We start from the raw sequence: 24,450 nt of genomic DNA, 5'->3' as shown, positions 1-24,450 counted from the left end.
GACCACCACCCGGGTCGGTGGAATGAGGGCCTGGGGTTAAGTTTAGGACTGTAGAGGAAAACAGAGCAGTAGTGGGGGGTGTGAGCCTGTTGACTTCTGCCACTCCGGCCAGAGGTCCTTTTGGTCCCTACCCAGGTTGAACCTGTGGTGTGATGGCAGGGACCTCAAGGGAGACTGTTGCCTACAGTCTCATACTGGACTTTTGTGCTGCATGGGGTAGAATCTGAGTTCTAGCCTCCGGTGCCTTTTGATTTTGCTTAGAAGAAAGCTGTACTTTTTCTTACCACCACTGGGAAGGTCCTCTGCTCCATGACATGTCTTCTGGACTCATGGAAGTTCCAAACATGTCCCTCTCCTTCCTGGGCTTCTGTGTGACAGAATGCCCCATCCTTTAACTTCTTAAGGCCAGCTCCGGCTCATGCTCAGTGTTGGGCCCCAGTGGTGTATCATGTAGCCCAGGCTGGCCTCAAGACTCATGGTGTCCTCTTCCTTTGCCTCCTGAGTGCTGGGATTATATGCACCACCATACCTGGTCTCTACCTCTGCTTTTCAGTGGTCTCTTCAGCAGGTTGTGAGCATGGTGATTTAAGGCTTTGTTTACTCCTTCCTGTGCCCCTCCTCCCAGTTCTCCACCCAGAGAGGTGCATAGGGTGTTCATTAGTCAGGAGCTATCTTGTATTGCCTGGTGCATATTCCTGCTCGGTGCCTGGGCATTTCCCCCTTCTCCTTCATTTTGCATTTTAATGGGATATCGACCCAGGTACAGTTATCAAAATGAACTCATGGGAAGTGGTAGAAACTTTGTATAAAATATGAATGCTTTGTATGTAGTTTGTGTCGCAAAATACTCTCAACAACAGGTGTATATATATCTGAAGTCTGTTGGGTTAAGGGACAAGTTGGAGTCAGGTGCCTCTAAATGGTTCAGATAAAGGTGTAGGATGTGAGAGAAACTGTGTTGTGTGGGGCCTAGGGTGGGACGGAGCGACACAGAGATTGACCTTTCTGTGTACATGGTTTGTAGTCATGGCTAATAGAACTTTACAGTATAACTCAGCTACTCCTATGATTTTTGTCTATGCTATATACACAAATCATCCAAGAGGGTTGACTTTCCATTCTACTCCTGTTTCTATTGTTGTGATAAAAATATGCTGACCAGAAGTAACTTAGAGGAGAATGGATTTATGTGGTTTACATTCCAGGTTACAGTTGATTATTATTGGGAAGTCAAGGCAGGAACTAAATAATCATATCCACAGTTGAAGGAACCTTGCTTGATTCCCAGCTTCCTTCACTCCTATACAGTTTAGAGCCCAGCCTAGGGAATAGTGTCACCCACAGTGGGCTGGATCTTCCTACATCCAGTTAGTCATAAAGGTAGTCTCCCACAGACATGTCTGTGGCCAAACTGATCTAGGTAATTCCTCATGAAGATAGTCTTTCCAGGCAGTTCTAGGTTGTGACAGGTTGACAGTGAATACCAACTAGCACAGGTTCTAAGTGTGAAAGGCAAATCAGTGAAGCTTCTGGAAGATCCTGGAGAATATCCATGTGGAATTTGATGGAGCACGAATAGCTTTGGTTTTATTTCAGGGTTTCTGGGGATTGAACCCAGGGCTTGCAATGCTAAGCATGCACTCTTGCACTAACCTACATCCATGACTCCATAGAAACAGATACCTTGAACACTATACAAAAGGTACTACCATAAAGAGAAAGGTATTAATGAGGCTTCATGAAAGTCAGGAACTCTAGGGTTTGGGAATGTAACTTGGTGGAAGAGCACATGCTTAGCCCTTGTTAGTTAGGGAACAAACCCCTCCTATGTTCCATCCCCAGCACCAAATAAAAGCAAAGAACTCTTCGTTAAAAGCCAGCAGTAAGGCTGGACTGGTAGCACACACCTTTAATCCCAGCAGGCAGGCAGATCTCTGTGAGTTCAAGGCCAGTCTGGTTTACATAGTGAATTCCCTGATAGCCGGAGCTGCATAGTGAGATGCTGCCTCAAAAACAAACAAATAAACAATAAATAAATAAGACAACAGTGAGAGTAAAAGGGTAAGTGGTAGTCTGGGAGGAGATTTGAAATAAACACACCAAACAAAGAATTCATATCCAGACTAGATAAAGAACTGCTGTGAACAAATAAGAAATAGCCCAATTTTTAAAAAAATGGCCTGATCAAGTATTATTATCAAAGAAAAATGTCCAAATGATCAATAAACAAATGTGGAAAGAGCCTTATCTTCAGCGGTCAGCAGATGATCTCACCACAGTGGGCAGCACTGAGTAGCCAGCAGAATGACTAACCTGATACAGACCCACACCAAGGTGTAGCTTAGACACTCAGCGAGGGGGAGTGGGAGCTGGCTAAAACCACTTTGGAAAATCATATTGAAAGCGTCTGCCCAAGAGAAACATATGCCGGCCTATACTGCAGCTACTCCTCTTCTGGATATGACCTCAAGAGAAATCAGCACAGGAGGGCACCAAAAGACTTGCACACCACTGCGCACAGCAGTTTTATTAATAATTGACCCCAAGCTGGGCGGTGGTGGCACACGCCTTTAATCCCAGCACTCGGGAGGAAGAGGCGGACAGGGCTCTGAGTTCAAGGCCAGCCTGGTCTACAGAGCCAGTTCCAGGACAGCCAGGGCTACACAGGGAAACCGTCTTGAAAACAAAACAAAACAAAAATAATTGACCTCAGATAGAAACAGTCCAAATGCCTATCCATGGCTACGTAGACAGAATGTGGTATATATAGAGCAGAATACACTCAGCAATGAGAAAGAAGCAATTATTACACTCACTACCAGGGATAAAACTCCCGACATAGTGCTGAGTGCGTGGAGCCAGGGGCAGGGTCCATGCTGTATAAATCCACATTTCAATCAAGCAACACTAACCACCCTCAGAAGTAAGGCAGTGGTTACTTTGGATGTGTCATTATTCGGGATGGACATAGAGAAAGAAGCATTCTTTCCAAAGGCTGATAATGTGTGCATGTGTGTGTGTGTGCATGCATGTGTGCATGCTTGAGGTGACCAGGGGTTGACACTGAGTGTCTTCCTCAACCTCTCTCCATCTAACTGTTAGTTTTTGAGATAAGGTCTCTGGCCGAACCTAGAGCTTGCCAATTCAGATAGACGTGCTGACCAGCAACCCTAGAGACCCTCCTGTTCCCACCTCTTCAGGGCTGGGATCACAGGTGCAACCACCACGGTTGGCCCTTTTATGTGGGTCCTCAGGGATGGAACTTAGATCATCTTGCTTATATGGAACATTTTACTGATTGAGCCGTCTCTGCAGCCCTTACAATGATTTGATTGATGTTTACACGAGGATGTAATCCTCTAAGAGTGCTATTGAGTTGCACACCTAAAACTTCTGGCATGTAACAAGCTACTTTAGTGGTGTGTGTGCGTGTGTGTGTGTGTGTGTGTGTGTGTGTGTGTGTGTGTGTGTGTGTGTGTGTTGGAACGGAAGTTTCATAGACGCCTTTGGTAGAGTCTTTGGAGGAGGGCTGGAGGTGTGCAACATCTAGAGTGCAAGGCAGGCTGGAAAAATGGTGGCTTCCTGCCATGGTGCCTGTCCCTATCCTGGGTGCAGGCATCGGAGATTGCTTCTGAGTGTCCCTTCCGACTCTTCCCACCTTGTCCTCATGTCCTGAACTATGTGAGCACTAACTGCTATGGGTCCCTGGCGGGATCTTACCTGGAGATGGGGGAGGGGGGCATTTCCCTGTTTTTGTACCTGTTTAAAGGGGTGCTTTTAGAGTTTATTCTCCTTAGGTTTCTTATGGCGACCTAACCTAGATGGGGTGGGAATCGTCTTGCGGACAGCTTTATACAAAGCTGGGAATGGATGGCCAGTGGAGGCGGTGGTGGTGGTTGGTGCCTGTGACTGTACTTTTACACCCTAGGCTTAGCAAATTAAAGCCTGGTATGTAGATGGACTGGGGCAGCCCTGTCCGTCTTCTGGGACAGATCCCAGGTTGAGCACTCTGGTGTCAGGCCATGTTTGCACTTTTGCGGTCTCTGGTCATGTGCTCACAATGCTCTTGGCAGGTGTTTCTGACAGGAAAGGGGCACACTCCTTCTGGCCTGTGTGCCGTGATTCCAGCTGCTACAGGATAGCAATTGTGCCCTGGTCGTGGATCCAAAGGCTTCATCATCTATGAGCTTGTGACTTGCCATATTCCACCAATGTTCTAATCCACTTTTCCTGGAAAAGACGAGGATCTGTAGGCATCAAGAGGATAGACCCTAGAGTTGGAATGTCTGGGTTCTCAAGCCTGGCATGTGACTCAAAGACTGGAATGTGAACTATGAGGAAAGGAGGCAAGAGAATAAGGGACCAGTTGTTGTCTTGTGGCCTAGGGGAAGGCACACCTCACTTAGATGATGGAGGATACATGTGGATGAAAGGAGGATTGTGGTAGTTCATACTTATTGCTCTGTGAATTGAGTGGGATGATTGTCCTGAAGCACTTGAAGACTGCCTTTGGTTGGCATGGCAACGATGCTGAAGGGTGCTGATGCTTAGAGACATAGGACAAGTGAAGAGAACAGAGCCTGATGGGCCCAGTGAGCATGTATGACAGGGTCTTATAGCCCTCTGTCGGGCACAGCGAAGCTTCCCTGGCATCTTAATTATTCAGTTCTCTAGTTTTTCTCATAGTTATAAAATCAAGAAAAATGTATTTTAAAAAGTGTGTTTTAAATTCACTTGATGATCCAACGTGACCTGAGCTAATAGATAATTCATGTATGAGGCAGAAACAGTCTTAGCGGCAGCAGTATTTACATACCTGAATGTGCCCTGCTGCAGTATTGTAGGACACACACTATACTTCATGTTACCATTTGAAAATGCAACCGCTTATGAATTCTGAAATGTGTCCAGCTTAAAGGGTCGGGAAGAGGAGTCTGTGGGTCTGTCTTCCACGATCGATTCTCCAGGTGGTCATTTCTGCTACTTCTTTCTTCTGCTCATGAAAGGATGCTGCAGTCACTGTCCTGGGCAAACATGGAACTTCTAGGTCAAAGTGTAGACATACTTAAAATCCGGGCAGCTATTGGTAGGCTGACTTTCAAAGAGGCGAGTGAGATGGACATTTCCACCGATGGGGTGTGACAGTGCATTTGTTGCCAGCCACTCACAATGGCTTGAGTGATGGTAATCTTTGGTGAGCCCAGGAGCATTTCATTTCCTTCCTGCTGGCCCAGATATGCACAGATAAGGATGTCACTCCCTTGTTTCCCTGGATCACATGGCTGATTGTGTGGTCCATGGCTACCCATAGCTATGTGTGGCCCGTGGGCCTATGTTCATGCTCTTTGCTACCAGGTTTGCAGCTTTCCCTCTCTAGTCTGGCCGTAGCCTGTCTGCCCAGTCTCTCTATGACTCTCTGATCTTTCCCCAGCTGTGAAACTTGAACCTCATACTGGGAGAGCTAAAGTTACATTTGAAGTTTTAATTACTATGCCTAAGAGATCCGTGAAACAAACATGTCTCCGATCTGCAAGCCTCTTGCTCAAGGACCGATAGTTCCTGAAATGCTGGAAGGCTGTTGTTTATGGGAGATAACAAGCCACATGTTTTCACTCCCCTAAACAAGTTTGTTTGACCCATCTGCACTGGATGTGCTTGATCACATGTGGGCGGGAGGTTCACAGGCAGGAAATACGTCAGGATGTGTGCTTGCCCCTGATTGGACCTGATGGGAAATGCTTAAGCCACTGTAAACCTTGATTCAGGGCCATTTTTCTGGAACCCAGAGATGAACCTGGCCAGAGCCCATCCTCCTGACTAGTATTTAATTAAAGCTTGCTTCAAATTTGACTTTTAATTCTGGTAGTGGTCTTATTCTTGGTTGGTGGGATTAACAATACCAACATCAATGTCCTTGACCACCACCAACTGGTCCCATGCCTCAGCCCTCAGTCTTTCTCTCCTGTGTTACAGGTCAGCGCCACCTCTACCCGGTGGCCTTTCCTTCCCAGGAAACAGCAGACCTAGCTTGGCTCTACATGTAACTGTTAGGTCACCAAAGGGCCTGAGATCAGAGGACTTTGTGGCTGAGGAGGTGGAGAAAGAGAGGGAACCGTACTTAGAGAGAGGAATTAACCTGCAGGAAGGTCCCCAGGCAAGCTGGCGGGGAAAATTGGTATCTTTAGAACTCTGGGGAGCCTTTGCAGGGCAGCAAGGCTGGCAGGCTCAGACTTCACATACCGTGGGTCACAGTGGAGAAGGTGTTAGTGGTAGAGAAGGTGGGTAGAGGGGGAAGGATCAGGCCTTGGTTCCAGATTGAACTAGCAGTTAAGATGGGAGAGCTTAAAACACCTCCCGGGTCTCTGGATTCAGGGTCTGAGTGATCAGAGGTGTTGTGGCTGGAGCCCGGAACTCAGCAGGTAAAGGCAGAAAGAGCCAGGCAATGAGGCTGCCGGGTTCAAATCTCATTCCCAGCACTTGTGGGCCCTTACACCCTAGCCGCTCTTTGTAGGACTTAGGTGCCGGCAGCCAAGGAGCTGCACATGGCGGGTGTCAGGTCTGTGCAAATCTTGCTCTCCCTCAAGCTGTGAAGCCACTCTTGTTTCTTCAGACCTGGCATCTACATTGGAATTGTCACCAAAGGCATTGGCTTCCCGGTTCTCTAGTCAGCACTCAAATCCCCGGCAGTCGAGCCCAGGCACCTGTATTTCTGAGAAGTTCCCCTGTGAGCCCAGCTGCTCATAATATTGTGGGTCCTTGGGCCTCCCACAGATAAACCCAGCAAGTGCCTCCGTGCCTGGGGGGACTAAGAAGGGCAGACAGGTCTGATTGAAAAGGTCCTAGCTGCTCTGAAGCGTGCGTCTCTGCTTATGTCCCCGTGATTCTGTGCCCGGTCATGTAGGCTCTGAACGCTGACTCTGACATCCTGTGACTGTCATGGAAAAGCAGGGCTCTTATCCTCAAGCCACATGCCCTGGCATGTCCTACCAGGCTGGGTGAGGTCGGTTTCTTGGTGCCAGGTCACCAGGTGAGGCTTCTGGGTGGTGGCAGGAATCAAACAGCCTGGGTTGTCCCGATCTCTCGTGTCTCTCTCCCATCACCAGTAACAACACCAGGGTAAGTATCTTTATCAGAGCTGACACCCCAAAAGCTTGGTGTCCTCGTCCCCAAGTTTGCCTTGGCTTGCAGTCTCTCCCTGCCAGTCTTTTGGAAGGAAGGACAGCTCTTCTCATGCCTCAGCCCTAAGTCTTTCTCTTCCTATCTCAGCAGAGCGTGGGGCTCAAGTGTCAGGCTTTGCCTGCAGAAGCATCTCTTTATTTCTATTGCCTGTCCTTGGTTGGGCACAAAGGAATGACTATAACCCAATGGAAGGGTCCTGAACGTTTTCAGTGGGTTCTGCCGAGGGCGTGGTATCGCATATCTGTGTATATCTGCCAAGTGAGGAGAGCCCATTGTGCTGGGGGAAGCTCCTCCCTGCTGAGACCCCTGACAGCAGGGCCAGGGCTGGCAGTTAGCACAACAGGGCTGACGCTGGACCCAAGAGCTCCACGGTGCTCTTCCCTCCCTGTTACTCCTTCTGTGAATTGTGTATTTGGGGTTCTGGGACTCTGGAGGGTGTCTTGCAAAGCCGATCTAGATCTGGGAGCCCAGAGTCAGGGGAGACGGGAGGGCTTGTAATGCAGGGACAGGGAGGCAGGAAGGGCTCCTGGGAAGAGCTGGAGGCCTGGTGTACCTCCAGCAACCCAGCAGGCAGGAGGTGAAGTACTCAAAGGTCCGTGGAGGGTTACTTGCTGGCTGGCTGGGATGCTGGTTTTCAGCCTCCTGAGATCTTTCCATGCTTGTACAGTCTTGCCTTCTGGGTGGGTCTGTAATGTTTCCTCATGAGGTATTTTTATCTACTGTCTTCTCTCCCTCCTGTGGGCACAGCCGCGAAGCTTGGAAAAGCTGCTGGGTCTGTTGCCTGGGCCCTTTAGCCAACCAGCTGGCCTGCCTTGCTCGGTGCAGGAAAGGTCCCTTCCCTGGCATGTAGGAGACAGAACTTGGCCATCCGTGAACCTCCATCAAGCTTCTGATATTTGTTCTGTAAGGAGGAAGGGACCCTAACCCTAGGTGAGGCACTGTGGTGGGTTCTTGCTTCCTTGAATCCCCACAAAACTCCCACAGATTTGATTCCATTATAGTGCCCTTTTGCGGTTGGAGAAACTGAGGCCCAGAAAAGTCCTTTCCAAGGTCTCATAGCTGCTAAGTGGCAGAAGTAAAATTATCGTAGATGTCCAACTTTAGAACCCAAGGCCTCCATTGATAGTTTAGATTATGAAAGCATTTATGGTATAGATGTTTTAGTAACTTATAAAACAATGTCGTCCTGGGATTCTGGTAGCACGTTCTTAGAGTCCTTTTGCATGGGCTCATGGTCCTTTGGTAGCTAATTTATGCAAACTAAAGAAGAAGCTTGAAGGGAAAAGACAGGAACAACCCATTTAGTCCCATTACTCTACTTAATGAGATCTGTTTTGGAAAGGGTAGATAGTGAGGTTCCTTAAGCTGGGCACCCCTATCCCCAGTGCCCCCGCTAATATGGGGCAGTCCTGTGTATGTGCCTGAAAATTACAGGCCTGTGTTGCCACCCTTGTCTTTCCCTTTTACTATCCCCCAGTTTGCTTTGGCCTGTAGTCTCCTTCTCCTTGCCAGTCCCTTGGGAGGGATGCCATGGGGGACAACTCTTATACCCTAGCAAAGCACAGGGCTCAGGTGTCCTCCTCCTGTGCGCCCCCCAACCCCCCACCCCCGCTTCTTCTTCCTTTTTTCTTTCTCGTCATGTGAATATTGTGACACCTAAGATAGCCAGGTTGGTCTGGAATCCTCCTGCCTCAGCCTCTGTACCTGGTTTCTGTTATCTTCTCATTCTGATGGCTGATCTAATTTGACACTGCGGGTATAGCCACCTGCCTCAGCACCTTCCCACGGGGATTCCCAGGGTAATTTTGGATTCCGTAGGATTTCCCACTAACTTCAGAACGTGACTGGCAGTGTAGAAGGATGCAGTTGGCTCCTCCCCTTAGCATGGTCTTTCTTAGCTGACATTTGAGGGTCAGAGTTCAAGGATGGCATTGGGATGTAGCCAGAGGGTTTCTTTATAGGAGACTCAGGCTGTGGGTACTCAGCTGTCAGAACCTATGGACTGCCGGAGGTTTGGGAGATTGGGCCATCCCATCTGCACTGTCCAGTTACAGCTGCCAGAGCTTGGTCACTCTGCACAGCCTGTTTCTTTCTCTGAAGGGTGAGGGTTACAGTGTGTACCACATTGGCCTTTTGTGTGACTTCATGTGAGGGGTGCTCATCCTGGGTGAGTCTTGGCTGTTCATGCTGTTTAACTAGAACTCCCTAGAATCCATTGACTTTTGTATTTGTTTCCAAGTGGCTATCTGGGAATAGATGCACAGAATAATATTTATAGATGGGCTTCTAAGCTAGGCGGTGGTGGCACATGACTTTAATCTCAGCACTTGGGAGGCAGAGGCAGGCAGATCTCTGAGTTTGAGGTCAGTCTGCTCTACAGAGCAAATTCCAGGACAGCCAGGGCTACACAGAGAAACCTTGTCTCTAAAAACTAAACGAAACAATGTTTCTAGAGCGCTCACCTGTTTGGGCATTTTAAAGTAGTTTTTTGCTCAAGGGATGATGCCGGTGTGCATTTACCCTTGCATATACCCTCCTCGGTGAGGAGGCAAACCGGGCTATCATCCTTGAGCTGAGTGGGGTGTGTCAGCTCTATGACGCTCATTTCAGTAGATGCCCTGGTGGACGAAGGATCAGGTCAGGAAACTGCCTTGTCAGAGGATCCAGTTTTAAAGCTTCCATTTGAAAAATGAGCATGAGACCATTCAAGGATCATTTTGCGTAGCCATTGAGGGTTCCTTTATTCCTGACGTTTCTGTTTGGGACTTTGGTTACAGGGGACAAGTGTACTTGGCTTTCAGAGTGATGCATTGGTTCTTCCTGTCACTGGTTCCTCGGTGTCCTCATCTGTGAGGAGATGAGTCTCTGCCATGCACGCTGCTGAGAGGGTCTGGTAGGATGGAGCATCGGAAGCCTCAGCAGGTACCTGGCACAGGAGAAGGCCCGGCACCATTGGCCAGTGGTTAGGTGGAAGAAGGTAGCAATGACAGTGGTTCTCAGGTCCCTGGGCAGCCTGTGTCCCCTCCCTCAAATGGTCTTGTCATGGGAGTGCCCCCCTCATGACCGTCAGCCTGGGATGGGAAACTCTAGACCTGCTTTGACTTACCTGAGTAACCCACTTCCTCCCACCTTTGGGTCTCCTGTGGATTTACAAGTCAGCAGCATAGTTTCTGTCCATCAAGAAGAATGCACTGAATGTCCACTAAGGACAGCGTGTAAGGAACCTTGAGAGAATCGGGCAGGCAGTGGTGGCTTGATGTAATTCGAGGCTTTTCTACATTTTACATTAAAACTTGTTACATTAAAACTATTTATTTGCTTGCTTATTTTAGAGTTGCGGGGTGGGGGGACTCTCACTAGATTGCCCAGGCTGGTCTTGAATTTCTTGGTTCATATGATCATCCTCCCTCAGCAGCTAGAATTACAGCTGTTTGCCACTATGCTGGTTTTTCATTTTCCTTTTTTTCAGGGTGCTCAGAATTAAACCAAGAGGACTTTGCACATGTTAAGGACAAATAGCTTTATGACTGACCGGCAGTTCTAGCCCTGGAATTACCTAATCTTTAAAATTACATTATTTATTTAGCGTGCGTGCGTGCATGCGTGCGTGCGTGCGTGTGTGTGTGTGTGTGTGTGTGTGTGTGTGTGTGTGTGTATGCCTATGTGTGCATGTGTTCCATGGCATGCATGTGGTGATGGGAAGACAACCTGTGGGAGTTGGCTGTCCTTCCACCATGTGGCCCCCCAGGATTAAACTCAAGGTCATCTGGTTTGGTAGCAAGCGCCTTTACCAGCTGAGCTATCCAGCAGTCATGGGATTATTTTATAGAACAGGAACTTTCTCAAGTAAAGCGTGTGGGAGATGAGATGCCCTGGGTAAAACTGAAGCACCTTTCAGACTGGGGAAGGGCAGCCTGGAGACCAGCAGGAGTGAATCACTGGTGGCTCCTCTCCAAGCCCTCCTGCCCTGGGATCTGGGATTGACTCCTTTCACTTGAGAGGACTGACCAGATCTCCACCCCAAGCCTCTATAAACAAGTGTGCGATGGAAGCTGGGCCTGAAGAGCCAGCCTTCACACACCCAGAGAGAACTGGGACTGTCCCTCGGTCTCTGTGCATAACTAAACTCCAAGCAGAGCCCTGAGGCTGCCTGGCAGAGCTGAGTTGGAAATACCTGCTAGAGCATGTGTGATAATAGCTCTGGATCTGTTTCAGCATTGCAGCATCTTGACACCATGTGTAGAAATCAGTGCCCCAGGCCCTTGTATCTGCAGCTCTCTTCTCTCTCTGAGGGGGTGGCAACTTATGGGCCTAGGGGTCCTGTACATTTTACCTCTTTTACTTCTTTTCCTGTGATTCTGGGGGCGGTCGAATTTCCACCAGGGCTGCTTTTTTTTTTTTTTTTTTTTCTTCCGGCTGTAGCAGGTGTGTGGCATCTTCTGTTAGAGGGGAGAGCACACGGTTCTTGGATATTTCCCATCTGTTCACCAAGCTTGGTACTCATCAAGGTGTGCATAGTCAGGGTGTCCCCAAACCCCAGTGCAGGTGAGGAGACCCGGGCTCACACTGGTGGGATTAGGGTGAGGGAAGAACACGGCAGGAGTGTGAGGGAGGAGGTACCACTCTTCAGGCACTCTGGGGAGGCCCACGGGGGCATGAGTGGGTGAGTTTATCCTCTGCCCCAGAGTGGCCCCGGCTTGGCTGTCCAGGCTCTTATGTGTCTGTCAAAGTCTCACACACACCACGCCTCTCTGAGGAGCCATCTGTGACTGAGGCCTTCTTCGCCTTCTCCTGGTAGATCCCTTCATAACTGCTGTGCCACGTTGTGCTGGGATGCTCAGTGCCTCCTCTGGGACTGAGGGTGGAACTCGGACTCTTGCACATACCAAGCAAGAGCTATATCCTTGGTCTTTTTTTTTTGAGGCCGGGTCTCACTGTGTAGCTCAAGTTGGCTTTGAATTTGTAATCCTGCTGCCTTTACTTGCGAATTGCTGGTGTATGCCACCACACCAAGCTGGTCAATGCTTTTAAAAACAAAACAAAACCTTGGAAAATAATTTAAAGGATCCTAAAAATCATTAGGGATACTGAGGCCTGTCATCACTTCCAGCCAGTTCCGTGCCCTGTGTTCCATCTCGGAGGGCAGCTATTAAAATGGCTGCAGGTAGCCTGACATGGTGGCCCACACCTTTAATCCCAGCACTCAGGAGACAGAGGCAGGCAGTTCTCTTGAGTTCGAGGCCACCTTGGTCTACATAGTGAGTTCATGGACCAGGGATGTTATACAAGAAAACCCTGTCTAAAAAAAAAAAAAAAAAGCTTTGGGGCAGGGAGATGTCTCAGTGGGCAAGGTGCTTTCCTCACAACTATAAGGACCATGTAAATTCTGGGTGGGTGTGGCAGCCTACCTGTTGTCCCAGCACTAGGGAGACAGACAGAGACAGAGGATTCCTGGAGCAATTGGCCAGACTAGCTGAAGCAGTGAGCTCTGGGTTCAAGTGAGAGATCCTGTCTTTTTAATTTTGTTTGTTGAGACAGGGTTTCTCTGTGTAGTCTCGGCTGTCCTAGAACTCACTCTGTAGACCAGGCTGGCCTAGAACTCATAGAGATCCACCTGCCTCTGCCTCCTGAATGCTGGGATTAAAGGCGTGTGCCACCACTGCCCAGCTGAGATCTTGTCTTCATATACAATGTGAAAACAATCAAGGAAGACACCCAGCATCAACCTCTGGACACCACACACATGTATACACATATGTATGCAAGCAAGCATGTACACGCACACACAAAAACATGCATGCGTACCACACGTGTATACACACGCCAAGCCTTTTTAAAAAGTGAAAATAGCTTTTACATCGTCTGTCTTCTCCCTCCCCGCTCAGTTCTGGGCACTGCACTCATGACATGGCAGCCCTCTACCATCGAGCTACGTCCCCAGTCCCGAGGATTTGTTCCTTGTGAGTCTTAAACATGACATTGGCATACACACAGTGCGTGTTTGGGATAGCCAACTTTGGGGGACAGGTGGAAGAAGGGGAGCCATGATTTACAGAGTACTCTGGTTTCTGTGGCTTGAATTCCCACCATGGCTAGTTTCAAGGCACCAGCCTGGCCTGACTGAGCATGGCTGGAAGGAGACACCCGGTGTCTGTCTGCACCTTGAGGCCGGCGTGCGTTGGCTTCACTGCACCAAAGCAACAGGCTTTGCTTAAGGCCTTCCTCTGTGTCACATCGATCGTCACATCCCGTGAAGAGGCATCTAAATCGGTATTGTCGTTTTAGCAACTACATGGTACTCTATACCGGGCTGTCTTTATCAACTCAGTGCCCTGCTGATGGCTGGGGTTGTTGGTGATTGTCTCCTCACATCCTCAGCAGTCTCTGTGTTCCTGGAACATAAGTGTTTTTTTGTGTGTATCCATGGAGACGCTCCAGACCGTTGTGGGAGAGCCAAAGATGGCCAGTGGATACTTGGATAGAATACCGTGCTGCCACAGTTGCGCTGCTGGGTCCCTGTGGCCCAGGGTTGGGTTTGGTAACGAGCTGTGAGCAGGTCTTGATGGATGGAAGAGAACGCGTAGGTTTAAGCCTGTCACCAGCGTTGCTGGCCACTGTGTGCTGAGTCTGTGATGGACAGCCATGAGCATAATGTGTTATCTCTGCTGCAGTTTAGTGTCCATAGCTGTCCTTGAGGGATGTGACCTTGCTTTTAGCTAAGGGCCCCGGGTCATCCTTCTTGGCTCTTGGGGGAGGTGAGGTCATCTGGGGCAGGTGGCTTGAGACCTTGTGGGCCAGGCCAAACCGTCCAGTCAGTCTTTATCTCTGACTTTGGCTCTAGGCCTGAGGCGGGTAGACAACAGGAGAAATGTATCCAGTTCTCTCCCCACTCTGCAATAACGGCCCGAGGACAAACCCTGACTATTGGTTGCTGATAAGTTTCTACGAAGCGCACAGCAGAGGACCCAGGAGCTTTGCAAGTCTCTCTGGAGGGCGTGGTCCCTTCCTAAGCTGTGAAAATGAAGAGATCACACTGAGGAAGAGTCTTGATTTGTTCCTGTGTATTTATGAAACCAAGTGGGCTCTAGAAACAGATTGCATGGCGTTTTTTTTTTCTTTTTTCTTTCTCCCTTTTCCCTTTCCTCCCGTTTTGGAGACAAGGTCTTCCTACACACAGGCCAAACCGGCCAAGAACTCACGGTCCTGCTGCCTCAGCCTTAGCCTCAAGGGCTAAGTTCCAAGTGTGTACCACTGTAACCAAGAGCTTGGGAATGTGGGGCAGGAGGATTGCTGTGAGTCCAAGCTCAGTCTGGGTTACATAGTGAGTTCCAGTCCAGTGTGGGCTACAGAGTGAGACCCTGTCTCAAAAAACCAAAAGCAAAATACACAAAAAAAGAGAAAGGAACATGTTTGCCAGAAGTTCCCAAAGCCATCTTGTGCCGTCTTCCAGACATAGTCTACTCCTCCGACCTCAGACCTGATGGCCAAGAGGTTGTCATAGTTTTGAGCATCTCCACCTTCCTGAGAACAGGCGTGTACAGGTGGTGTTGTCTTGTGTTGTTACACATCACTCATCGGTTTCTTGGTGAATCTTTGTGTAGGGTCCAGGTTGGGGCTTGTGGTAGTGTAGATGTAACCAACCTTCTTATTAAATAAGAAACACAGAACCAATGCAAAGAAGAAAGCCAAGAGGTCAGAGCTAAGAGCTAAAACCTTACCCTTCCTCCTGCAGTGGTCCTACCTCTCCGAATTCACTACCCCTGTGTTAATGTCTTTATATAGTGTTCCTGTTCTGCCTTCTCATTGGTTGTAAACCCAACCACATGACCGCCTTGTCATGGCCTGTCTGTATAGGCCTCCAGGTTTTCCTTGCTTGGTATTGAGATTAAAGGCATGTGTGTCCAATAATGGCTGTATCCCTGAACACACAGAGACTTACCCAGCTCTGCATACCAAGTGCTGGGATTACAAGTGTACGCCACCACTGCCCTGCTTTCCTATGGCTTGCTAATAGCTCTGACCCCCGGGCAACTTTATTTATTAACATACAAATAACATTTTAATACAAATAAAATATCACCATATGGTAGGTTATTTCTTTTTCTTTTTTTTTTTCTTTTTTTTTTCTTTTTCGAGACAGGGTTTCTCTGTGTAGCTTTGTGCCTTTTCCTGGAACTCACTTGGTAGCCCAGGCTGGCCTCGAACTCACAGAGATCCGCCTGGCTCTGCCTCCCGAGTGCTGGGATCAAAGGTGTGCGCCACCACTGCCCGGCTTTGTGGTAGGTTATAGAAGAGCCTCTAAAACAGCAGTTCTCAACCTGTGGGTCATGACCCCTTTGGTGGGGTCAAATGACCCTTTCACAGGGGTCGCCATAAGACCATTTGCATATCAGATATTTACATTATGATTCATAACAGCAAAATTACAGTTATGAAATAGCAGCAAAAGTAATTTTATGGTTGGAGGTCACCACGACATGAGGAACTGTATCAAAAGATCGCAACATTAGGAAAGTTGAGAACCACTGCTCTAAGAGATGCCCTTGACCTAGTAAGACATGGATCCCACTCACTTGTAATATTTGAGACTACGTGACCTTAGATGGCAAGAGGGACTTTGTAGATGTTAGCAAGGGTCTTCTCAAGGGGCAAATTGTTCTGAATTATTCTAGAGGGACGGATACAGTGCCAGTGACAGAGGGAAGTCATGGGGAGGCAGTGTCCATTGATGTGTGTGACAATTAGAGCTGAGAGAGTGCTGGAATCTGAAGAGCCCACGTTGTTGGCTCTGAAGATGGGGAGAGAGACTCAGCTGAGGGTACAGAGCAGCCTCTGGAAGCCAGAATATGCAAGAGAAAGACGTTTCTTCTAGTGCTTCTAGAAGGAGTACAGTCCTGTTGACCCATGTTAAAGAATACATTTGTTATTTAGATTGTGTAGCAACAGCGATGGAAAATTCTAGAACACATCTTGTACTGTGTGTATACAGTAACTAGACATTGCCACAGTCTCCTGAGATGCCCCAAGAGCAATAATGTGAGATGCTTTGCCTTCTCACCAGCACCCTATGCCCTCTGGGAGAAGGTCTTTTAAATGACAAAACAGCAGGGCCCTATGGCCAGTGGACACAGTGGTTCCATATGCACAGGAGGTCAGTGCTCAGAAAATGCCAGGAAGTTCTGATTGTAACCAACTGAGGAGAGGAATGAGGGTGTGGCCATGCCAGTCTTTACCTGGAGAGTGAGAGTTCCTCTTCCAGGGAAGTGGCTGGGCTGGCTGATTGATGAACTCACAGACCTTTCCATCTGAAGAGTTAGAACAATACTGACCTCACCTTTGTATGAATCTCATTGACCAAGGCGAGTGGTGGGGAAAAGCCCAGGCTGAGTCAGCTGCTCAGTATGAGAATTGCCATCACCTGATGCTGTGCCCAGGAGCGGACCTCAGCCCCCTGGAGTGGACCTCAGCCCCCTGGAGCTCTGCAGGTATCCTCTGTAAATGTCTGTGATCCTTGCTCCCCTAGGGGCTGTGGATTGGGTGCCTGTGAGACCCAAGGTTACTGCTTTAAACAGGCAAAGTTGGGCAGTGGTAGGTGTGTTCGTTACCAGCAATGGCATGAAGTGAAGTGTGGAGTAAGTTCCTTTTACAGGAGTTGGTAATGCTGGGCTTAGTGTCCATTCATTCATTCATTCATTCATTCATTCATTCATTCATGACCAAGCTATACAATAAATATAATACAGTGGTGAAGATTACAGACTCCTAAGGTCATGTGTCTGCTCATTATTTGTAATTTATTATCGGTAGTCTAGGTGACCATTTCTAGGTCTTCTTTATGACCAGCTTCTTTTTTAAAATTTCATTTATTTATTTAATGTACATTGGGGTTTTCCCTACATATGTGTCTTATGAGGGTGTCAGATCCCCTGGAACTGGAGTTACAGACAGTTGTGAACCACCACGTGGATTATGGGAATTGAACTCGGGTCCTTTGGAAGAGCAGCCAGTGCTCTTAACTGCTGAACCATCTCTCCAGCCCCCTATGACCAGTTTCTTGGTTTTTGGAGGGTGGGGGACAGGAGCGCTCATCTCGTGGGCGCTAAGTACATCCTGTACCACTGAGCAACCTCCCAGCTCCCTGTTCCCTGATTCCCAGGGTGAGGCAGTGGCAGAGCCTCCCTGCTAGGGCTGGTGGGAGAATTCCCTGGCATCCTCCATGTCAGAACCTGGTCCTCAACAGCCCTCCGTGCTGGGGTGGAAATTGTTACACTACCCTCAGGCTCCAGTCGAAGTGTGATGGCTTCCAGATGCCTTGCTGGTGTGTACTTGTAATATGGACACTTGGGAACTGAGGACCAGAGGGTCAGAAGTTCATGGTTCTGTGAGCTACACAGTACGTTGGGAGCCAGCTTAAGTAACATGAGACCCTCAGAGCAACACCACTTTCTGCAGTCCTAAATTAAGCCAGCCACTCCTCCCAGGTGCCCTCTCATAGGTCCTTGAGGGCGGGAACTGTGAGGAGAGCACTCTTGTCTACTCGCTGGGGATGAGGGACAGGGTCCCGTGCTGCGGTAACTATGCTGCCTGCAGAGGAGCTTGGGACTGAGCAGTCTTGGCTTCCGGGCTGGATCAAGGTGGGCTGAGACGATCCTAGACACACAGTGACCCAGATACGGGCTGTTTTACAGCTGCGCTGCTAAGGCACCCCAGGACTCTCTGCTCAAGCTCACTTCTCTTCCCTCTCCTTTCCTAGGATCCACATCTTTACGCGCTCCTTATTCCCGCCCCCCCCCCCCCCCCAAATGCAGACGCGGCAGCTGATGAAGTTAGCTTTGATGGAAGCCAGATCAGTGGCCCTAGACAGGGACCCAGATGCTAAAAATATCTCAGAGCTGAATCTCTGCAAGTTAAATGAAGGAACAGCGCTGGAGAGGCAGGGACTGGAGAATCTCCCTAACACTGGCTCTCTCCCATTTCTCTGGGTGGGGGCAGGCATCCTAGGAATCTGGTCCTTCCTTCTCACCTGGATCGGAGTTACCCAGATAGTGCTGTAGCCTGGGAGAAGGCCAAACCCACGTGGAGCAGATGGAGAACGATAGGCCAGAGACACTGCCAAGCAGACCTTTGGCTCAGTGGTCCAGGCGGTTGGAGCAGCTGTGCTTGGCGTACACATAGCAGCAGCTTAACCAACCATGGGTGGCTAGAATCACCCTCGATCTCTGTCTAGGAGCCACTGGGTTGGAAGTCAACACATTCTTCCGGAGAATAACTTTCTAGAGTGGAAACTGCTCTTTTTTTTGGATGTAACACCAAATGAAATAGTGGAGGCATGCCTATGAAGGGAATCTGTCTTCTGATGTTAACCACAGCCTTTTTGGTGAGGAATGCAGCAGCCACAGCTGAACCAGGAACCTAGGAGTATGGCTCATGCTCGCTATGGGGCAGATGCTCCTACAGTGAAGAAGAGAAGGGACCCTACAAAGCGCCTCGGGTCCCTGGCTATTCTCTTTGGCTCTTCCTTTGTCTCCGTTGGCCTCTGTCACTCCTGAGTACTTGAACTTGGGTCTTCCATGTGGGCATCGTGTGCATTTAGGGGGCCTTTACCAGTCTAAGGACTCATTTTGTGATCACTTTAGATGCCATACATGCTTCTCATCCTGTACCAGGTGTCCTGCTCAAGAGTCTCAGAGCAGATACCACAAGGATGTCTGGGAAATCAGACCCTGAGAACTCAGTTGCATGATCCCTTGTTGGAAACCAGGATGTTTCCATGTTTTTTCAGATTGTGGAATATCTGCATATCTATAATGAGATATCTTGGAGAGGGGACTCAAGTCTAAACCCGGGATTTATCTTTCATGTATACCTTATGCACATAGTGCCAAATTAGCTTCATGCAATAAATATTTTAAACTTATTTTGTGAATAAGATAATGTTTTCTGGTCTAGAATTATTTACTTGTGGGATCTTGTTGGGGCTCAGAAAGTTTCAGATTTTGGAGCATTTTAGAGTTTGGATATTTTGATTTAGGGATCCTCAACCTGGGATTGTGGAAGAAAGGAGGATGGATTTGGGGGGAAGCTGGGTAGCCTTTGGCATATTCTAATGTGGCCCTTTTGGTGTGTTTATAACTGAAATACATCATTTGTTTGTATGTATAAATGGTGACCATTTATTCAATTCATTATTTAAGTTTGTGTGTGTGTGTGTGTGTGTGTGTGTGTGTGTGTGTGTGTGTGTGTGGTTTTTTGTTTTTTGTATTTTGTTTTTGGTTTTTTTTTTTTTTTTTTTTTTTTTTTGTTTCAGAACGGGGTTTCTCTGTGTAGCCCTGGCTGTCCTAGAACTTGCTCTGTAGACCAGGCTGGCCTCAAACTCAGAGATCCACCTGCCTCTACCTCCAGAGTGATGGGATTAAAGGTGTACGCCACCACCATCCAGCTTCATTATGGCATTTTTATACATATGTGTCCTTGTGCTTTATTGTAATCCATTCCCTTGATCACTTTGTTTTTTAGGAAAGAAAATCTGGGCCTGGCACACTGCGTCTACAGGGAACTTCACAGTAATGAATCAGTGCATTTATAGAGGAATGGAAGAAAACAAGGAAAGGTAACAGCTAAGGAAAACATGTCGTGCAGTGATTCCATGTGGTGTCAGATTCCTTCATGCCTGTGTGTGTTGGTAGAAACCCTGAAGAATCCAGAGGTTGTGTGGGGCTCAGTGAGGAGCTTGGTAGTAGAGCATTTTCCCAGCATGCCTCAGGCTCTGGGTTTGATCTTCTGTCCTCCAAACATACATCTCCTTTCACATGTCCAGTTTGTTTCACTAGAGGAGAGAAACCATTGTTGAACACGAAGAAATTTTTCTAAGCCGCAGAAGAGTTGGGATCAACAGAAACAGTGTGGTGTAAAATTAAGTGTTTCAGTTCTAAACTGTAGGTGTTCATCCCCAAACATAGTACCACAGGCTCAGAACATGGCGCTTGTGAGTGGTTGGTTTCTCAAGAGCAAGCAGGGATGGACCCTGAGCTCTTTCCTGCCATTTCTTCCTCCCTCTTTTTTTTTTTTTTAAAGAATAGTTATTTAATGTTTTTAATTCTCAGTCCTGAGTCCATTCCTGTTCTTCCCTATGATCTATGCAGTCCATGTTTATCCTTTACATAATATGGCCATTTCCTTCCAGAACTTTCCCTGGCTATTGAAGTATATAGAAGGAAGATCATTCTTTCATTTCTTCTCCTTGGTTGTTGCCATTGTCCTTGTCGTTGTTGTGTGTTGTGCGTATGTCTGTGTGTGTGTCTGTGTGTGTGTGTGTATGTCTGTATGTGTGTCGGTGTGTGTGTGTGTATGTCTGTGTGTGTATGTGTATGTCTGTGTGTGTATGTGTATGTCTGTGTGTGTATGTATGTCTGTGTGTGTGTATGTATGTCTGTATGTGTGTATATGTCTGTGTGTGTGTATGTCTGTGTGTGTGTATATGTGTCTGTGTGTCTGTGTGTGTGTATGTGTGTCTGTGTGTCTGTGTGTGTGTGTCTGTGTGTCTGTGTGTCTGTGTGTGTGTATGTCTGTGTGTGTATGTATGTCTGTGTGTGTATGAGTATGTCTGTGTGTGTATGTCTGTGTGTGTGTCTGTGTATGTGTATGTGTATGTCTGTATGTGTGTATGTCTGTGTGTATGTGTATGTCTGTGTGTGTATGTGTGTCTGTGTGTATGTCTCTGTATGTCTGTGTGTGTGTGTATGTCTCTGTGTGTATGTCTGTGTGTATGTCTGTGTGTGTGTATGTCTGTGTGTATGTGTGTCTGTGTGTATGTCTGTGTGTGTGTGTATGTCTGTGTGTGTGTGTGTGTGTATGTGTGTATGTGTATGTCTCTGTGTGTGTGTGTGTGTGTGTTTGCTCCTGCACGTGGAGGTCAGAGGTTGAAGTCAGGTGTCTCCCTTGATCTCTCTCTGCTTTATCTATTGAGACAAGGTCTCTCATTTGAACCCAGACCTTGCAGGTTCACCCAGTCTCTCTAGCCATCTTTCTCCAGGGAATCCTGTTTCAGCCTCCCATGTGTAGAGCTGATGGGTGGGGCTGCCATGCCTATTTGGCATATATGAGGGTTCTGGGGATCCAAACTCAGGCCCCCACATTTGGGAAGCTGTGGGAGCCCGTTTTCAGGTTCCTCATGGCTTTACCCAGCAGGTCCGCATAGAGCATGATTAGGGCCACAGGCCTGAGTGAAGGTGTCTGAGATGGTCTGCACTTGGCTGTGCTGGGGGAGGAGGTTTTTTGCCCCATCCCTTGGTGTCTCTATAAAAACCCTGGGGCAGAGACAGTTGGGCCCTCTCGAGGCTATCCTTTATTTTCTATCTGTTTATCTCCGCAATCTAAATCCTTCTATCTAATATTTTCTGCTGCTCACACTCAAGAAAGCTGTGGGGAACTGTGGGGTTGGTGGGTAAACGCCCCACAGGAAGCCAACTGTTTAACCTGTGACTCCATCTCCCCAGTCCCCCATTTCTTCTTCTTCCAATGCATGTTATATATATGTTCTGTCCTATTTATAACCCTTTAAAACGTTTCGTGATGTATCCTGTGATGTGTTTGAGGCAGCCTGTGAGAATCTCCATTGTTTTCACACCACAGCAAGCAGGAGGAGCCTCCGTCTTACTGATTGCTGAGCCAGCTCGGGGTGGTTAGACTGGCTCTGGGTTTTGTTGTGATGTGTGCTGGGGTGTCTTCCTTTGGGCACACAAGCTAATGGTTCTCTCTGGTGGTTACCAAGGAGAAGAGCTGCTGATTGTCCTGCATACACACTTAAGAGCCTAATAAACATGATCAGGTCACTCTCTAGGGAGCACAGTTTGGCTTGTCAATGGGGTGCCAGGTTTCCTGTTTGCCCACCTCCTGCAAACCTCAGATTTGTCCTTTAATTTTTACATTCTTCAGGATGAACAGCATACCTCTATGGGGTTGTAATTTCTTCTCCTCTTTCCTCTGGGGAGGTTTATCTTCTTGGGACTGTTGCCTGGTTCCATCTCCCACTGGTACCCGTAAAGCTTCTGCCCTCACAGGGAGCCAGGAACCTCTCCTGAGACCCTGGCCCCCAGCATACCTGGGCAGTCATGGCCCTTCCCAGGTGCAGATGAAGCTTTACTTTCTCTCCTGGAAAGCATCCGGGCTGCTGTTCCAGGGTCCAGTGCAGCCTGTCCTTGGACTCTGAAGGATTTTGAAGCCTAGGGTTAGATTTCCTGACTTCAGGTGGGCTTATCCACCACCTGCCTACCACGTCCCTGGCAGCAGGCTGAACGTTTGCTGCGTGTCCTCAGCCCTCGCTGTGCATAGGTTGATCTGCTTCTCCGCTTGAATCTCACAGGGGCTCTGGGAGGGAGGAGTCGTGCTGTACACCCTAGTTTGTAGTCACAGGTGACAGATGAGACTTCATTTTAAAAGCAGCCCAGGGAGCAAAAGGAAAATCACAACAATGTGGTCTCCTCGCGGAAACTCGGCTCCTAACCAGTGCTCTCGTTAAATGCGCCACACTGGCTCAGGGGTGACTTTGGAGTCAGCATGCCCTGTTTGCAGTGGCCCCAGACACTTACAGCTGTTGCTCCTGCTGTGTCTGTGACTATTCTGAGTGAGTAGGAGTTGAAAACGGAGGGGGTGGGGGGGGTGGGGAGGGTGTCCCCCTCCAGCATTCGGCTCAGGGCGTTTGCGTTCCGTCAGCACCTCTGCCGTGGGTACTTTTCTGACCAGGGGCTTGATTAGAGCTCACCCAGATACTCCTGTGGAAGGAGTGCCCAAGCTGAGCATCCTGGTCATGGGAAGTGAGTATATTGTATTAGGAGAAATGGGTCTACTGAGGTGTAGTGGGAAGGATGTGTTTGGCTTGTCCTTGGGAAACCTAACTCAATACCCTGTCCTGAAATGCTTCATTTTAGAGCCCATTCAAAGATTGAGAGGTTCCAGATAGGGCCGAGGATGTGTCTCAGTAGTACATACAGCCTTGCCTAGCATGTGTGAAGGTCTAGGTTCCACCCCAGTACCACAGAAGCAAATGGGTGAATATATAAATGAAAGGCATGCAGGCAGAATGCAATGTCCCCCCCTCCCTGCCTCACAAGCTCCCCTTTCTTACATATTTCAAAGACATAAAAATTTGAGGGGCTGGATAGATGGCTCAGTGGTTATGAATAGGTTCTGCTCTTGCAGAGGACTGAAGTCCAGTTCCTAGCACCCACATTGGCTCATGTCTACCTGCCACTCTAGTTCTAGAGGATCCGACACCCTCTTTGACCTTTACAGGTACCTGTACCTGTACTCACATGCACACCTCCCCATAATTAAAAAATAAATAAACCTTAAAAAAATACTTGGCATGGAAGAGGTCCTCGATGTATTGTATTTCGTTCCTTATTACAGTTTAAGCACACAGTCTAAGAGTGAGAAAATAATTGTCCAAGTTCAAGCCACAGGAGCATGTGTTGGCCTCAGGTCCCTGGGGGCTGACTGTGGCTCTGGAAAGTCACAGCATCACAGCTACCTCTTGTGGGATTGGCTGGTCCCAGAAGCCTGATCCCTCTTGTTTCTTCTCTGGCAGTCCCTTGAGGGGAACCAGCCCATCGGCTGATGAATTGTTGAGTCATTCTGTGCACACTTATTGTGCATTCCTAGTGTACTAGAAGCACAAGGTAGGTACGATAGGCATTCTCGGAGAACTGAGAGTTGAGCAGAGATGAGCGTGGTTCAGTGGAAAGCGTCCGGTTTTTGTTGGCTTGTGGAGAGCACAATTGTATATATCCCCTTACTTAGTGAAGGTTACTATGGCTGTGATGAAACACTATGACCAGAGAAACTTGGAGAGGAAAGGATTTATTTGGGTTACACTCCCACAGCACTCTTCTTCATCAAAGGAACTCAGGACAGCAACTGAAGCAAAGCAGGAACCTGGAGGCAGGAGCTGATGCCCAGGTCATGGAGGGGTGCTGCTTACTGGCTTGCTCGGTGTGGTTTCTTATAGCACCCAGGACCACCAGCCTAGGGATGGAAATACCCACAATGGGCTGAGCCATATCACATCAGTCACTAGTTAAGAAAAAGCCTAACATACAGGCTTGCCTACAGCTCAGTCTTCTGGATGTATTTCCTCAGTTAACCCTCAGATGACTCTAGCTTGCATCAAGTTGACGTAAAATTAGCCAGCACAACGTAGGACCACATTTTGGCCCGGAACCAGCTCCACTTTTTGAGGAACAGGGCCTTACTAACCACACAGTCCTCTGTGTA

The 24,450-nt window shown here is 48.3% G+C and overlaps 1 protein-coding gene across 1 annotated transcript in view; it reads left to right on the top strand.

The window, feature by feature from the left end:
• The window catches only part of Arhgef3 (Rho guanine nucleotide exchange factor 3), a 285,032-nt gene that overhangs the window by 18,814 nt on the left and 241,768 nt on the right, over positions 1–24,450 (top strand). Inside the window, exon 2 of the mRNA XM_059273978.1 lies at positions 19,696–19,789. Coding sequence (XP_059129961.1) covers positions 19,746–19,789 — 44 coding nt within the window. The 5' untranslated portion in view covers positions 19,696–19,745. The remainder of the gene's footprint in view (positions 1–19,695; positions 19,790–24,450) is intronic.

This window comes from Peromyscus eremicus, chromosome 9 (genome assembly GCF_949786415.1).
Source record: "Peromyscus eremicus chromosome 9, PerEre_H2_v1, whole genome shotgun sequence".
Taxonomy (NCBI): domain Eukaryota; kingdom Metazoa; phylum Chordata; class Mammalia; order Rodentia; family Cricetidae; genus Peromyscus; species Peromyscus eremicus.
Note: the sequence above shows the minus strand (reverse complement) of the source record. Positions and strands in the feature narration are given on the sequence as shown.